The following is an 18,156-nucleotide window of genomic DNA, read 5'->3' on the forward strand; positions in this document are numbered from 1 at the left end:
TGCGTATGTTCATGTGTAAGAGAGATGGAAGGTGTAGTGTGTTTTCATGTTTATTTCTTTCAACTCTGTCTGAAGAGATATCTTGATTTAGAGGAAAAGACACTGAACTAGGAATCCCAAGCCAAAATTCTACATTCCTTCTAGTCCTGTTTTCGTCACTATCTGCGAGAGCCTGGGCAAACCACATCCCTATGTGTCTCAGTTTCTGCCTCTGAATTCTCATCTCCATCTGCCTTCTGATTTGTATAATGTGATACTCTAATAGTATAATATACATCAAAGCAGTAGCACTATGGAGTTTCTGTAAGTGATATCATTACTGTTCTCATTAGCAGGTATTTGTGTCCGATTCTGGTTTAATCACAATGACTATTATCTTGTTACCATCTTTTCCTAGTTTTTGTTTCTTTGGCGGAAAAAGGGCCACTTTGTGCTTCTTTGTAAACACTTCAAGAAAATCACTGTCCTATCATTTGATCCATCATCACAAGACCTTACTCTCTTAGTCTTCCAAAAAGGCAAATAACCAGTATGTAAAATTCTTACTCATGTGTATGCCAGCTCAACACAAATCCTCCTTTTATTTGTGATAGAGGCTATCAGGTTAGAGCACCCCGAGTTTACTGTCTGAAGTAAATTTACTGTCTGAAGTGACCACTCTCGTGGAAATTCAGGTCATACACATACTCAAAAGCCAAAATGGGATTCATAAAAGAGATGCACTTGGATCTCTGCAGACCTGTTGCCTTCCTTTTGGACCACAAAGTGTCAAGTTCTAGGCCTAGCATGCACTGAGACCGATCCTGGGGAAGATACGTGTATTAGCAACATTAACAATAACAAATACAAAATGTGCCATTTCAATAAGTTAGGAACTCTGGAAGCAAATGATACTGATTTTGACCCAGATTCCATAATAAATGGAGGCTATTCAAACAACAAGGAAAATGTATACATATATGCATACTTACTGTATTGACAATTTCTTCCCATGAATTCACCTGGGCACTCACAGGAATAGTTAGCAACGAGGTCTGTACATATTCCACCATTTTTGCATGGCTCTGCTTCACATTCATTTATGTCTGAGGAAAAGAGAAAGAATAGAGAAAATGAGAATTATTGGTGGAAAAAAAACGATTAATTATTGGAAGGATTTAGGCCTTTCAGATAAAACAAAATCTAAGTAATGTTATTCTTTTGTGTGTTTGTGAGTGTGTGTCTATGTGTTGAGTCAATAATAGAAACAGTGCTCAAAATCAACAACTGATTAATAATCAAGTTCAAATGAAATTGATAATCCCAACCAAAGACCAACAGAACCAGACCATTCTCCAATCGTGAAAATAAATATGAATAGTTTGGGGAAATATTCAGTGTATCCTTAGAATTAAATCGAGCAAATTAACCCTGATAGAGAGATGAATTGGTATCACTTACAAGATCTAGAAACCTTCCCTGCAGCAACAACTGCCAATTAACACTGTCTCATTTCATCTTAATTCATTAAAATTCTAACTGACAGAGATGTTTTAGTTTCTAAATAGTTCGCCTTTGATGAATGCGATGAGAAGCAAATTAGAGTTAATAGCTAAAGCTCGTTACATTAAGCAAAGTATAATAAATGTAAATGATGATCTCTTCCTAATCTCATTCAGGGGTTTCTAAAATTAGGATGACTAAAGGGACTTATACCTTTGATATACCATTATTATACCTGATGCAAAATCATGAAATATAAAACATTCAGCAAATTATACTAATTTCCATGCTAATTTTGGACAACAGATACAACGAATATGATTTTATATGAAACAAGAAATAATGACTAATTCAGTCAAATATCTATCAGTGATAACTTACACATCATTCCCTCTAAGCACGGCACCAGGCTAGGTTCTGTGGGAATTGGAAAGTAGTTGGAGAACACGCAACCACTCCCCATTGCTTTCTCTTTCTATCATCTATTCCCGATGAACTCCTTCTCTGCCCTTGTTCCCACAGCTCCTTACAGACCTGAATGGGGTTGCCTAGGAATTGTCTATTTATGTGCCTTTCACCCTCTCACCTAGTCAAACTGCCAGCTCCACAGATGTAGACCCTGTCCTGCACTGTTCGTTGTATCTCTGTGAATGCCACACATTATCTGTGAGAGCACTGGTACCCCCAAAATGTTTCTTGATAAAATTTCTAACAAAGGATTAGAAATAGTGGCCCAGACAATTCAAGCAAATTGTTTCAGATGTGTAATGTATCTTTTGATACACTACAATGTACCAAAATGTATTTATTTTTAGGATCTGGGTTTCCACAGTGCTTAAAGCAATATGATCATAAATTACCCTCTCAAGACTGAACAAGAACAACATACCAGAAAACCTCTATTTTGCCTTTTCTTTTTAACTTCTTTTTTCTAAACAATGTCTCCTCTTAGTATCAGTGTTGGTTATGCTCTCATTTTAAGTTTACTGTAAAGTTAGGCCTAAAATTCCTTAGGCAGGTGATGACTTTCTCTGAAAAAAACATCCTTTTTGGTTTCTGGTTAACTGTCAAAGTTTGAGAGTAGAGACAATTCTTAACTGTGTTCAAAGAATCTAGATAATATGAGTAGTTTATGACATCAAATAATAGGATAAAATCAGAATCTGATAATCTTTAAAAATAGTTGTGTGCCATAAAATATAACAACCTCCCTAATATTTGAAAATAAACTCTCCAGAGGAGGAAAGGAAGGAAGGAGAGAAGAGGGGGAGGGAGGAGGGGAAGAAAGGAGGAAGGGAGGAAAGACAGGAAGGGAGAAAGCGGGGAGGAGAGGAAGGGGGGAGGTTGCCATTTATTCCTTATCTGATGGAATATTTAGCTTTTTTACAGTCTTACTGAAAATTTCACATAGTCTTGATTTATATTGGACTAACATGAAAAACATTTTCATTACATTTTGAAAGAAGCACAGAAATCACTGTGCTGTTTATTTTATTGTTAGCTCAATGTAAGGCAATTGCAGCATCTGGCTACTTGGGAACATGCCTACTATGTCTCTCCTTGCATCATATTGACTACATTTTTTTTTTTAAAGATGAGAATATGTCAATGGCTAATAAGAAATTAAATCTTCATGTTGGAGAATGAATTGCCTTATTTTATAAAGTCAGATATAACAAGTTATTCTTTTATTTACTTACAGGGAAGAAACTGAGTATTGATGTCTGAAGACCACATAAGGGAAATATAATTTGATCTTGAAGGAAAGGTTTAATTAAGATTAAAGACAGAAAGGGGATGGTAATGTATTTCCAAAAAGGAAACCAGAATGAGTCACAACTTTGAAGAGAAACGTTCATGGTATGATGGTGTATTCAGGAACATGAGTAGCCAGCCTGTCTGGAGCATAGAGTGCAAAGGCGGGTGCTGGGGCCCTAAATCTGAAGATGTAGACAGGGGACAGATTATGATGAACTGTGAGTGCCAGTAGAGAGAAATGGCCTTCATCTTTTGGCACTAAAGACTTGGAGCTGGGTGGGAGGGTATCCTCTGTACCCTTGTACTTCAGATAGACCTAGTGAAGCCAAATTTGGGATGGAAGTCAGAAATGAATGAAGGCAAGCAGAGTAGAGAGACCCACACAGGATTTCATGCTAATAGGTACAACCTGTATTTCAATTCTCAGGTAAGAGGCACTAAGCATTTTGTCATTTTAATGTTGAACTATCCATCATGAGTAAAATCAAACCCATCTCTTGCTGCTTTAAGATGTTAATAGGAGAAAGTTTTCATAGTCAATGACGTTGAGAACTACGAAGAATCATTTTATATGCCTGTAAGGATATGCAGGCACTATTGTTCTTGGCTTCCTTACTTCTTCCAAGTATTTAAACAATAAAAAATACTTAATACATGTGAAAGGTGAATCGAATGGAGACACATCAATGTTTGAACCTTCTAGCTATTTGACCATCAGGCCAGATTTACAACCATCAACAAAGAAAATTATAATTTAGAATATCGGACTCTGAAATAAACAATAGTTACACTTTTATCCAGAGGTTAACATTACGCGGAATAAACTGGAACTGCATTTGCTGAAGTGAAAAACCATACACAGTTTTTTAAAAAAAATTTTTTTCATGTTTATTTATTTTTGAGAGAGAGAGACAGAGTGCAAGCAGGGGAGGAGCAAAGAGAGAGGGAGACACAGACTCTGAAGCAGGCTCCAGGCTCTGAGCCGTCAGCACAGAGCCCGATGTGGGGCTGGAGACCACAAATCATGGGATCATGACCTAAGTGAAGTTGGATGCCTAACTGAGTGAGAAACCTAGGCACCCCTCTCCATACCCAATTTTTGATAGAGTGACCTTTTATTATTGGTCCACTTTTTTAATTTTTTAAGCTAAAAAACTACCTTAAATCTATTATTTGTAAAAATACAAATGTTACATTAAAGGGGTTACGTACTTTAATACAGTAGGCAAAAAAGTAAGACCTTTCTGTATAGGTACATATCTAATATCATGGAGACTCAGATAACATATGCAAATTACATGGAAGCATTTATATATTAGTATAATGCAGGAGTTCTTTTAGCGGTGAAGGCTATTTGCTCTGTGATTAACATTGCAAGCAATCTAAACGGAAACAGACCTCAATTTGAATAAATCATGTTTAATTAAAGACTACATATAAATGTTCACAGAATATAATGTAATGAAATGAAAATTAAACATCTTTGTAATAAATCACATACATTTCTCTTTGTCATAGATCAAAACATTATCATTTCCAGAAAAAAAAATCCTCATCTATTCCAAATGTAGTGAAATACACTATACTCTTTTATAACTAAGAAAAATTTGACACAGCAGTCCCATACAAAATAGGAATTTCCATATTTGGCCATATTTATAGTTCATTTATAATATTAATAGCTATCATTTTCTGAGGTTTTTATTTCTATGACTGCTTCATGGGAACTGTTTTAAAAAAATAGCCTCATTCAGAATTGGATTTTATAATAAGACACCCAGCTGAGTTCTGATCCCTCATCCTGAAAGCCTAAAACTGCTGCCTACCATCTCCTCTGGCTGAGGACAATAAGAGCTGAACATGGATTTCCAGACCTAAACTCATGATGCTATTGTGTGTGCGTGCTGGAATTAAAAAGCAAGGTAAAGGAAGAAAGGAGAAGAAGACATGAGGGAATAGATAATTGGTCACAATAGAAAGCATTTATTTGAACAAAAAGAAGTACTCTAGAAGGATTCCCAGGCCCTTTGCTCTAATTACACAAATTCATTCCTAAGATACACCAAACTGACTCTATCATCATTATGTTGCACTTAGCCCGTTTTCATGCAGGCATGTAAAGGTGTGTTGGTAGACGAGCCACTTTGGCTTAGGTTTTTGCTAGTAGAAAAAATGCCAACCTATACACACTTTGGAGATTTCACTGTGAGAATCTTCTTCCAGTAACTGACAAATGCATATATTCATAAGATCAGTCTGAGTACTCATGACCTTATACACATCTGCATCCTGAGAAGTGTTCAGTTACTCCTAGCCTTTTTCTCTGGATGTTTTTCAGACCCATCATTGTGCAAACTATAGTCCCAAAACCCATGATATTGACTTTGGAGTGGTAGGTAGGTTGTCAAAGAATTTTTGAGAATCAAGATTTTATTTGTTAGTTCATTTATTTGAGACTTCAAAAAACAATGGCTTCTCTGGGCATAATTTCTTGTCACAGAAACCATGTTGCTTCTTTTCGGGTAATTATATTTAAATATTCAGTAATTCCATTCTTCATAATAGACTCAACCAGCTGGCCAAAAATGAAATGGAGATTTCTGGAGTCTAGTTCCCTTGAGCTTCCTCTGGAGACTTTTAAAATTACTTGATTAACCAACTAATTAATTAATTAGTTCCAAATTTTCTCACATTTTTAATACATAGATTAAGAGAGATAGCAGGTAGCAGTCCAGGGTCATCAGTGTTCCAGTTCATCCTTGAGTTTACCCAGAATCCTCAGGTAGATGCCATCTGGCCCCAGTAGTGCCGCTGCATTTACTTGCCAACATGGCTTAGAATGTTGTGAAAACTGACCACCATTTAGATCAGGACAACCAATCCTTCTCAGGATGAGATCCATCTAACCTCTTGAATGGAGACAAAGATAACTTAATTCAATCATGAAATTATCTCCTTTTCATCTCTATGTATATCCAGACCCACGATCGTCAAAAAGGAACAATTAAATTTCAGGCTGAGCATCCTTGTTTTCATATATTGAAAGGGCACCATGATAAAGCCCTTATTTTTTTCTTTGCAGAGACAGAAAGCCCTTGGGCTGTCTCTTCTCCTGCAATGTTGTTATTGACTGTTAATTAGCCAGCAGAGCCTATTTTCTTTTCTTTTCTTTTTTTTCTTCAATATATGAAATTTATTGTCAAATTGGTTTCCATACAACACCCAGTGCTCATCCCAAAAGGTGCCCTCCTCAATACCCATCACCCACCCTCCCCCTCCACCCCCCATCAACCCTCAGTTTGTTCTCAGTTTTTAACAGTCTCTTATGCTTTGCAGCAGAGCCTATTTTCAAGAGCCTGCTATTTTTGATCCTAACAACCCCTCTTCCCTGGGCCCCCCATTAGCTATCAAATAATTTTTGTACCTCTTATGAGTGGCTGACTTTTAAAATTTGACCTTTTATTTGTTTTTCTTATCTAAAGGTTATGGCTTTGCAATTTCTCTTTTAAGCCTAATAAATTACGATGAAAATCTAGAAATTCTGTTCTCCCAATCAGATATTGAATTAAGTTATCATGATCAGAATTATCTACAAAATTTCCCACTCCTTTCTGGGACTAGTTCTGTATATTTTTATGTGCTTGAGCTCCCTTTGGATTTTGCCTTCTGCTATTTCAATGTAATTCATTTTAAAGTAGCAAGTTAAAAACTGAATTCTTTAATCAGAACATATCACAAATCTTTTTATAATAACATATTTATAACATTCACTTACCAAGACAAGAGTGTAAAAAAAACAACAACAAGCAACCCCAAATCATGCTCAAATCATACTCAAGACATACTTATCCCTCACCACTTACTAACAAAGATCAGCCTACTTCTTTGGGGTAGAGGGGTTCTCTTAAGGAAAATGAAGTTACCAGTGCTTGTTTTAAAAGCTAGAACTTCTATTTTATTTTTTAAACGTTTTGTTTTAATTTGAGAGAAAGAGAGGAGGGAGAGAGAGAGAGAGAACCAGCCAGCAGGGGAGAGGGGCAGTGTGAGAGAGATAGAATCTCAAGCAGGCTCCACGCTCAGTGCAGAGCCCGATAAGGGACTCTGCCCCACCATCCTGGGATCATGATGTGAACTGAAATCAAAAGTTGGATGCTCAACCAACTGAGCCAGGCAGGTGTCCCAAAAGCTAGGACTTTTAAAACATAACAATGCAAAGGCCCTACACCAGAGATTCTGATTTAAGTGGACTTGGGTGAAATGAAGTGAATAATACTGTTTGTACAGGAGTCCAGATGAGTCTAAAGGTAGCTAGAGTTAACAAACATCAGGTAGAACCTCTGCCCATTCATCTATACATCCTTAGTTCTTTGCTATGTGCTAAGAATGCAAAGATTAATATATCATGGTCCATTACTTTCTCAGGGCTTTTACAGTACAGTACTTACTCAGAGAAATAACCAGTTATGCTGCAAAGTGACAAACATTCTAACAAGAGAATGAATGCACAGTTTCTCAAAAAACCTTCAAATATCAATAACTAAACCAGTCTAGCAGACTACAGAATGTTGAGTTTTAGAAGAGGAGTCTAGCTGACTGGAGAGAATGCTTCTGGGTTATCTACTCTGTAAAGTCATTTTTCTAAATTAATACACATCTCATTATTCTAAAGATCTGAGATTGACTGGTCATGGTCTAGTTCTTTGCTCCTAGTATAGAGTCATATATTCCTAGTTTTTTTACTTTTATTATAGTATGTTATCACATATATACACATATATATTTCATATTTATAATATTTTATCCAGAATTAACCACTCTGTTTTTGTCACCTGCATTTCAAATTTGTTCACTTGCAGCTTTCTCTAGTTTTAGTCATCAACACTGATGATCAGCTATGTTGGATTTTTTCTAGAGTGAGTAATCAAACACTCATTACTAGCTAAGATGAGATTTATGTTGGAAGCATAGCTATGACTCATATGCTTACTTAACCACTCATTCACTCACTCACTTACTCATTAAAATTTTGATGGGCACCTTCCACGAATCAAGCCCTAAAATATGTAATGTTGGATACATCAGTGAATGGGGGTCAGTTCCTACTCTAAGAGATCTCACCTTCTGTAATTCTATTTGGGAGAGAGGTAATAAAATAGTGAAATACGTGTCCTACGCCACTTCACACAAAAGGTACTGCGATCATAGAACAGGCAGTGGCTCTGCCTGGAGGAAATATGGAAAATTACTTACAGAAGGTAAGATTTGGTTAGTGCTTAAAGGATTGGCAGGAATTTTTTAGTAGGAAGGAATATAAAAGAACACAATGTTTTCAGAAAGAACTGAGCACTTTTAAATGTCTAGATATGCACAGGAACGATATGTGTGGGGCTCCTAGGGGGGGGAAGTTACTAGGTAGTATGGGCCAGATTTTTATGGCCCTATAAATCAGGTTAAGGAGTCTGAACTTTAGAGTCCTTGGATACTGGGGAGTTAATAGAGTATTGAAGAATGTGAAAGGGGGCATGGGATCTTTATTTTAGAAAGCTCATTCACATACTCTAGAATTTCATTACTGGGAACATTTTGGAAAAATAATTCAAAATGTCAGAAGGGAATTTTATGCTGACTCCATATTACTCAGACCACATAACATGCTGGCTACAGCCATGTATGTTTAAACATTTAGTTTGGTTTGAAACTAAACACACAGATTTCCTAATATTTAGGGTTGCCAGACTTGGCTGCAAACATACAAGATGCCTATGTAATATCTGGCTCATGCTTAAAAAAAAGTTTATCTGAAATTCAAATGTAGCATCCTGTATTTTATCTGGGAATCCTACTTAAATTGCCAAATAGAATGTGATTTCTCCATATTTTCTTTCTTTCCTTTTATAGAAGCACTTTAATTTTCAGCATATGGTCATGCTTTCCATTTTGTACATTCAGCAGACCTCAAGGAAAACTACCTGCAGTGGAAAATTATTATTGACAAATGAGTCTTCCTCAGGCTTTTGCTACCGCTAAAATTCATTGCTTGCTTTCTGCAAACTGTTTCATAATCTTTAGAGTTTAGAGTTACCTCTATGTAAGCTTCAGTACTACATATAAAGACAAATAGCACTTCAGGGTGACAGTAATAAGTATTTCCGCTTATTTGTATATTGCTTCCTATGTGCCAAATATTTGTTGAAGCATTTTATGTATAACATGACACCCTGTGAGCTAGTAACCATGAACATAATGAGGAAATGGAGACATTAAAAATGTAAATAACTTGCCCAGGGTCACACAGGTGGTAAAACTGAGATTAAAACCCAGAAAGTGTGTCTCAAGAATCCATGTTATTCACCAACATGCTTCAGCTCCACTAGCAAATATTATTAGTATTCCCTCTTCACCATCACTTTACCATCACTTGCCTTTGGGTTCTACTCTATGTGCTAAGGACAGATATAGAATAAAATATAATTCTCAACAACTAAATGTTTGTAATGTCCTAGTAATATTAGCATCAGTGCTCTAGGTCAAAGAATCCAATCCTAAAGCCTCAGTTAGAAATACATTTTCCTGCCAATTCCTTTATTTCTCTTAGTAATTTTTCTCAAAATCTTAAGTGATTTGGGTTTAATGGACATTTGTTCTAATTTTATTCCTGCTTACTGAGAAATTGATTTCTTTGGATCCTACATTCTTTTATACATGGCTTTTAACTTTACATTCATATGAAGGAAATGTATATGCTTTAGCCTTTTCTTTATAGAGGGCATCGATATATTTTCTACCTGTACAATTATTTTTTTTTCAGGGGTGATAATACACATTCCTTTAAAATCTTTATTTGAAAGAATGCATACATACAGAAAAGCACACAAAACAATAAATAAATAAATAAATAAATAAATAAATAAATAAATAAATAAAGTTAATAAAGTTAAATGAATTATTGTTACGAGACAACCTGTGTAACAAACACAAAGGCCGAGCACGAGAACACTGCTAGTACTGTAAAAGTCTTCACAGGCCCCTTCCAGATTTCCTTCAGCCTCACAAAGGTAATTGATCTCCTGCTTATTAAGGCAATCATGGACTCACCCTTTGTGTGGTTTATAATTTTACTACTTAACTATGCATTCCTATAAGAGGACCATTTATTCCTGTCTATATTTGAACTTTATAGTAAAAAAAAAAATCTTTCAGTGTGTGTTCCTCTGTTTGTGGTTTCATTCACAATGTTGTTGCAGGTGACCGCAGTGAATTTATTTTCATTGCTTTACAATATTTCACAGTGAAATGTATCACAAGGCACTTTCCCTTTCTACTGCCAATGGCATTTATGCTGTAGCTGGGAATAAAAGCATCAGGGAACACGCTTGTACATGTCTCTGGATGCATAAGTATACTGAATTTTGGGGGAAGGGTACACCTAGTAGAGAAACGACAGAGTCATTTGGCTTTTAAATGCCAATCTGGTTTTTAAAATGGTTGCACTCCTATCAGCAATTTAATCCATAACATTTTTGGCGATACAAACTGTATGAAACTTGCAGGTAACCACTTACTCCACTTCACATACAAGTTATAAGTAGAAAGGCTTAACACCAATATATCCCTGTAAGATATATTTTTAACAAGAGAGGCTTTTAAGGGAACAAATTAGAACTCTCAACTCACTGGGTTGAACTATTTTTCCCTTCAATGACTGAAACATGTTTAGAAAAGTTAAGACAGTAACTTAGGCTAAAAATAATGAACCACTGAAGGCATGTCAACCACTGAAGGCATGTCAACAATGCCACATTGAAATAACTGGTACTGCTATGCAGTTAAATTTTGTATATACAGAAAAATAATTTCACTTAATTCTAGAATTAATTTCTTAAAAATAACTCTATAAATCAACTCTCACCTACAAATACATGTAGACCAGATAATAAAATAAGAATACTTCCTGCTCCTACATTTTAACATCTTTGAAATTTTATGTTATAGGTGGAATTAAAAATCTGTTAAAAGTGATGAATTCAGTTATACTTCTAAAGCTACTGTGAGGATTACATGAGGTAACTTGTGGGGAAAAATTCTTATAAATGTAAGGACTGTAAAAAGAATTATCTACATTTTTATAATATGGACTAATCTGTATATGTATTCTTCTATAGAATGTTTCTTGGTCATGTTGCTGAATGAAAATGTACGAACATCTAAAAAAATGTATTTTCAACATTTATTTATTTTTGAGAGGAAGAAAGAGACAGGTGTGAGCAGATGAGGGTCAAAGAGAGAGGGAAACACAGAATCCAAAGCAAGTTCCAGGTTCTGAGTGGTCAGCATGGAGCCCGACATGGGGCTCGAACTCTCAAACTGTGAGATCATGACCTGAGCTGAAGTCGGACGCTTAACTGACTGAGCCACCCAGGCGCCCCTAGGTACATTTTTTAAAATGTTGATTTATTTTTGAGAGACAGAGAAACAGAGCATGAGTGGGGAAGGGGCAGAGAGAAAGGGAGACACAGAATGTGAAGTAGGCTCCAGGCTCTGAGCTGTCAGCACAGAGCCCAACATGGGGCTTGAACTCATGAACCATGAGATCATGACCTGGGCCGAAGTCAGACCCTTAACGGACTGAGCCACCCAACTGCCCCCATTTTTAATGAGAATTCTGTACACAGATATTTCTACTTCTGGGATTATCATCAGAGTAAATAAAAGGGTAGGATTTTATAAATAAATAAATTTCATAAATATTCTACAGAAGAGCAGCCCTGCCTTGGAGAGGCATGAAAGACAGTATTTATCCACATAATTGCAAAGCCCATGGAAATTTTGATCCACTGAATGGGATAATTCAACAGATACTGTTAATATTAATTCTTTGTAAAATGGAGACATTCACTATTTTTTTAAATAAGAACATTAGCTCTATACATTTTGGCTGACAGATCACTAAGAACTAGAGCTGATAGACTTAAATTACGGCTGGTAAATGTAGCAAATGCTCTTTTTGAAATTTCATTTCAGTTCTCATCAAGGTGAAAGAATTGAGTGGCTGTATTTCCAAGTCCATAATCTCATCTACATAATTCTACGAGGTTTCCTGGATTCCTGGCAGACCTGGAGGCAAGAGAACATCTGCCACACTCAAGACCACCATTGAAAAATCTGCTTCCAGCCACCAACTCACTACTACATGCCAGAAAAGCAATGCCTATGAGCCATTACTTTTGATATTTTATTTTTTCTCCCATATTCATTGTTAAGTATGCCAATTTGGCATCTTTTTATTTTATTTTTTCCATTAACAGTGATAACTTTGGGGTTCAAGAGAACTTGAGTTTCTGGCCAAGACATAGTTTGGATATGCCCTTCTGCCTGAAACAACCAAAAAAGTAAAACAGACAAAACATATGAGACAACAGTTTTGAAGACACCGGACATTAGGAAAGAAGCGACAATCATAAACCAGGTGGGTCCTACAGTTGTTCAGGTTTACTGCCTTGAGAAAGATTCCACACAGTGGCATAGAAAGGACAGTCCAGGTACATCCTGGCCAAACCTCTGAGATAAAAAGAAGGAGCTTGGAGGAAGGAAACAGAGAGAACTCACAGGGATTTGCAGAGCACCCGCTCAGGAATTCAGCAGACTGTGGATCACCTCATGCAAGTAAAAAAAAAAAAAAAAAAAAACCAGAAAAAAAAAAAAAAAAAACCACTAAGGAAAGAACCATCTGGATGCACCAGAGGGTGTAACACTTGGAGCTCATATCAGGTTAGGAAAAGTGCCTGATCGCTCAGTAAAAAATAAACTAATTCATGGGGTGTTGGGCACAGGACCCAGAAGAAACTTTCCTCAGTGGTGGGAAATAATTAGCCTAGACTAAAACCTCACTGGTCCTGTCTAACAAGCCTTGTGAGCAAGACCCAGAAAGACCAAACTGTTTTCAAGTAACTTGTCTTTATAAGAGAACAAAGCTCAAGAAATTATGAAGGAGTACAGAGTATCTAATACCCAACAAGGCAAAATTCATGTCTGATATACATTCCAGATTAATAGGCATGCATAAAAGCAAGCTATTATGCATGTATTCCATATATTGAAAATGTTAGAGACATGGAAAATACAAGAAAAGACCCAAGCTGAACTTCTAGAGATGAAAACCACAATGTGTGAGAGGAAAACTATACTACGAGGAAATAAAGCAGCTTAGACATTGTAGCAGAAAAGATGAGTGAATGTTAGGACAAAAACCACACAGAATAAAACATACAGAGAGAAGAAAAAAACTGGACATCAGTACGTATCTATATATGCAGCCTAAAAGAGATGTGAATGAAGTCTGTGGAGTGAAAGGGAAAGAAAATATTTGGATAACAGCCCTACGTTTTCCAAATATGATAAAACTATACCCACAGATCCAGGCAGCTCCACAAATCCCAAGGATCAGGAGCATGAAGAAACATCACAAAGACACATCATTATTACAGATGTAAAAAAATAATTCTGTAGAGAAATTTAGTTTTTTCAATAGATGATGCTGGAACAACAACAAACCAGGAACTTAGATCCACTTCTCAGGCCACATACAAATATTAATCCAAAATGGACTATAGACCTTAAAGTAAAATCTGGAACTAAAAAACATATATATACACACACATGTGTATATATATATATATATATATATATATATATATATATATATATATGAAAATCTTTGGGGATTCAGTTTAGGCAAATATCTCCTAGATATACAACAACATCAAAAACATGAGTCATAAAAATTGATAAATTGTACTTTAAAATTATAAACTCTTGCTCTTCAAAGTTAATTTTAAGAGAATAAAAAGTAAGCCAGAGATCAAAAAAATATACTTCCAAATCAAATATCTGATATTTGGAATATCTAAAGATTTCTCAAAAGTCAATAATAAAACAAGTGACTCAAAAAAAAAAAAAAGTAAATAAAACCCTAGTAAAAAGATTTGAACATTCTCTTCACAAAGGGTATATACCTAAGAATGGAGAACAAACATAAGAAAATGTGTTCAACAGCATTTATTATTAGATAATTTTAAATTAAACTAAAAATACATTACCACATAACCATTACAATGGCTTAAATTAAATAGACTCACCATACCAAGTGTTGGGGAGGATGTGGAAGAATTGAACTCAGACCAGTGTAAAATAATACAATCAGTTTGGAAAATAGTTTAAGAGTTTCTCAAATACTTAAACATATATCTGTCATATGATCCAGCCACTCCACTCCTCGGTATTTATCCAAGAGAAATGACAACTTATGTCCATTCAAAGGGTTGTATGAATGTACATAGCACCTTTATTTGTACTAGCCCAAAACTGGAAACAACCCAAATGCCCATAAATTAGAGAATGGATAAATAAATTGTGAGATATTTGTACAAAGTTAGTACCACTCAGAAATGAAAGAGAATGATCTATCGGGGTGCCTGGGTAGCTCAGTCAGATAAGCATCTGACTCTTGATTTCGGCTCAGGTCATGATCTCATGGCGGTGAGATGGAAACCCATGTTGGGTTCCATGCTAAGCATGGACTTTTGGGATTTTATTTTCCTCTCTCTACCCCTCCCCGCTTGTTCTCTCTCTCATTCTGTTTCAAAATAAATAAATAATCTTCAAAAAACTAAAGAGAATGAACTATTGATACAAACAATAACATGGAGGGACTTCAAAATAATTATGTGGAGTGAAAGAAACCACACAAAGACCAAGGATTTTCTGTTTCAATTTATATAAATTTCTATAAATGCAAACTTATTTATAGATAAAAAGCAGATCAGTAGTTGTATAACTAAAAGGGACAGATGGGAGGGACTACAATGGGGTAGAAGGAAACTTCTGAGGGTGATGAAAATGTTCAGTATCTTAATTAACATGATAGTTTCATAGGTGCATATATATGTCACAATGTACCATTTTGTGCATTTAAAAATGTTTTTAACATTTCTTTATTTTTGAGAGAGACAGACATAGTGCGAGTGGGGGAGGGAGAGAGAGAAAAGGAGACACAGAATCTGAAACAGGCATCAGGCTCCGTGAGCTATCAGCACAGAGCCCCAGGTGGGGCTCAAACTCACGAACCGTGAGATCATGACCTGAGCCGAAGTCAGACGCTTAACCGACTGAGCCCCCCGGGCACCCCAAAATATGTGTATTTTATTGTATGGTAGTTATATCTCAACAAAGATATTAAATAAAGTCATCATGTCAAGGTTCTTTTCATAACTCACTTATTTATCAACTGTGAACTTAGAACTACACACACACACACACACACACAATCTAACACACATACACTGCATCACAGTAACCAGCCCACAAAATTAATGAGGGACATCAGCCTTCTCATCAAATTCACATCAGAAAGGGTTTTTTTTTATACTTCTACCTCAAAGTGAAAACTATGTAGCCCAAATGAAATGAGGCAGGCCTTATTGAAAAGACAGAGTAGTTTAATAAAACATACTAATAGAAGGAGCCGTATTCATAAAAATGACAAAAATACTAATTTTTTCACAGCAGTTTACCTCCTGCTTTGCAGGTTATTTTCATCACTCAAGGAAGGCTTTGCAGGAAGTCTTAAATGAAGATGAATGAGAAAAAAGTCATATAACTGCAAGATTTTCTACTGCTCATATATTTTTGGTTTGAGATTGCATTTACTTCTGATGTGGTTGACTGTAAGAAATCAGAAGATTATTAAACTATAACTGGGGTTACCCGTGCCTCTCCTAATAGTTCTTATTTCCCAGAAATTTTTCTGAGGTAACTTCATAAAATATATTGATGTGTATGTTTCCTGCACTCTTATGATCTATTTAAGAGGCTGTAATTTTCATGTAGGAACTATGAAATAATTTTCTCTAGTTCTCTTTGCTCCTATATGAGAGGTAGGACTTTAAAAACAAATATATGCGTGTATGTATGTGTGTGTATATATATATATATATATATATATATATATATATAATATTATAAATATATTTGAGAGATTTATTATTAATTTCTCTTAATATGTACTAAGATGGAAATCTCAATTCCATTAATTACTAATCATGCAATTTTACATTGTAAAAGTAAGCCTTCAGGGCAACAATTTCCATCATCTCCAATGAACCTGATTAAAATAACTGGCCATTTCTATAACAAGTGCTCTAACAAACGGTCCTGTTCTGTCAGAGAGGAACGGGTCTGATTAGAAACTGCAGTGCTGTGTTATGCTGTTATAAGATTAATGCAGAAAAAAAGTTTAGTTCCTTTTAATAAAATCCAATGACTTGTGAATTGGACTAAATATCAGTAAATAGTAAGCATAACGGTAACTCCACTTAATTTGGTTGTTTAATTTGGCCCTGAGTATAATTATTTGAGTTTATGCAGCAACTTACTTCCCTACACTCATTAAATCTCCTTCTCCTGTGTTTCTAAAGGATAAAGGAAGGCTTATGTAGTTTCAATTAAAAGGGTGATAGAGTTATCCTCAAAAGTGATATTAATATTTTCCCAGAGTAGAATCCATCCACAAGATACTGCAATGTTTAAAACATTTTGTTACATCATGCACAGGTAGAGAACAACTAAGATCTATGATGATCTCCTTTAGTGAATGTACAAATATATTTTTGAAATATGTAGAGCTTTGGATAGGTACTGCCTCTAAACTACAATGAATTCCTATGTTAAATCGCCTATGTGAAAGCAGTGGAGGGGCAGAGAGACAGGGAGATATAGAATCTGAAGTTATAGTAATTCCACATAGTTAAATACGATTGGCACCTTATTTTTACCTACTTGCTATGTATATATCATATATGCATATATAAACTTATATACATAAATTATGTGGATGTACAATTTTTTAGTCCAGGGCTACTGTATTCATTATCAATAGACAACTCATTATACAAGTGAGAAAATGATCTCTAAAAGCTACCTCCTCTTACTTATTCTCCATGCCCTCCTCAAATGTGTTAGTTATATCATTTATTTTAGTTCTTTTTTTTTTAAGTTTACTTACTTAGTTTTGAGACAGAGACAACGTGTGCAGAGGAGGAGCAGAGAGAGAGGGAGAGAGAGAATCCCAAGCAGGCTCCGGAGAGCCTGATGCGGGCTCAAACTCGCAAAACCATGAGATCATGGCCTGAGCCGAAACCAAGAGTTGGATGGTTAACTGACTGAGCCACCCAGGTGCCCCTATTTTAGTTCTTCTATTGGTTACCTATTCAACCTTAACCAATATATTTAAACCTGCCATTTGTTCATAAGCTTTAGACATTAAAACTCTGTATTGCCCTTCAAGCCTCCTGTCTGCCTTTACAGTCCTACAATTTTTTTTCACTATAACATTTTTCTTATGTTTTTTTTTCAACACATTCTGTTCTATTGTGGTAAATATGTCAGTCAGAGGAAGCTACAATTTTGCTTCTTTAAGGGTAACATGTTACCTCTCTTAGGGGTTTGGGAATTTTCTCTACAATCATACTTCACTAGAATTTGTCTGGATGCATGTTGCTTTTTATTCATTGTGTTGGTACTCATCAATTTATTTCAATATGAGGAGTCATTTGTTATTGCCTCCAATTTCTTCATTTTCTCTAGAACTAAAAAATTAGTCCTATGCTAAATTTCTTAATTGATTCTCCATGTTTGTTAAACATATGTCTCATGTGTTCATTTGTTTATATTTTAATCTAAATTTTGAAAGATTTCTCTGATTTTATTCTCCTGCTACAATAAAAAAATCTTTCCAATCATATTTCCCATATCCAGGAACTCTTCTTCAAAGTGACATAGTCTTATTTTATGAAAATAAATTTTCTTTGCTTTTAATTAAGATGTTTTAAAGTTTTAAAAAGTTTTTTAATGTTTTTTTTT

At 35.4% G+C, this 18,156-nt stretch overlaps 1 protein-coding gene across 2 annotated transcripts in view; it reads right to left on the reverse strand.

The window, feature by feature from the left end:
• The window catches only part of EDIL3 (EGF like repeats and discoidin domains 3), a 416,894-nt gene that overhangs the window by 181,774 nt on the left and 216,964 nt on the right, over positions 1-18,156 (reverse strand). For both annotated transcript variants that reach the window (XM_045497268.1, XM_045497260.1), the window contains one exon: positions 972-1,085. In XM_045497268.1, coding sequence (XP_045353224.1) covers positions 972-1,085 — 114 coding nt within the window. The remainder of the gene's footprint in view (positions 1-971; positions 1,086-18,156) is intronic.

This window comes from Leopardus geoffroyi, chromosome A1 (assembly GCF_018350155.1).
Source record: "Leopardus geoffroyi isolate Oge1 chromosome A1, O.geoffroyi_Oge1_pat1.0, whole genome shotgun sequence".
NCBI lineage: Eukaryota > Metazoa > Chordata > Mammalia > Carnivora > Felidae > Leopardus > Leopardus geoffroyi.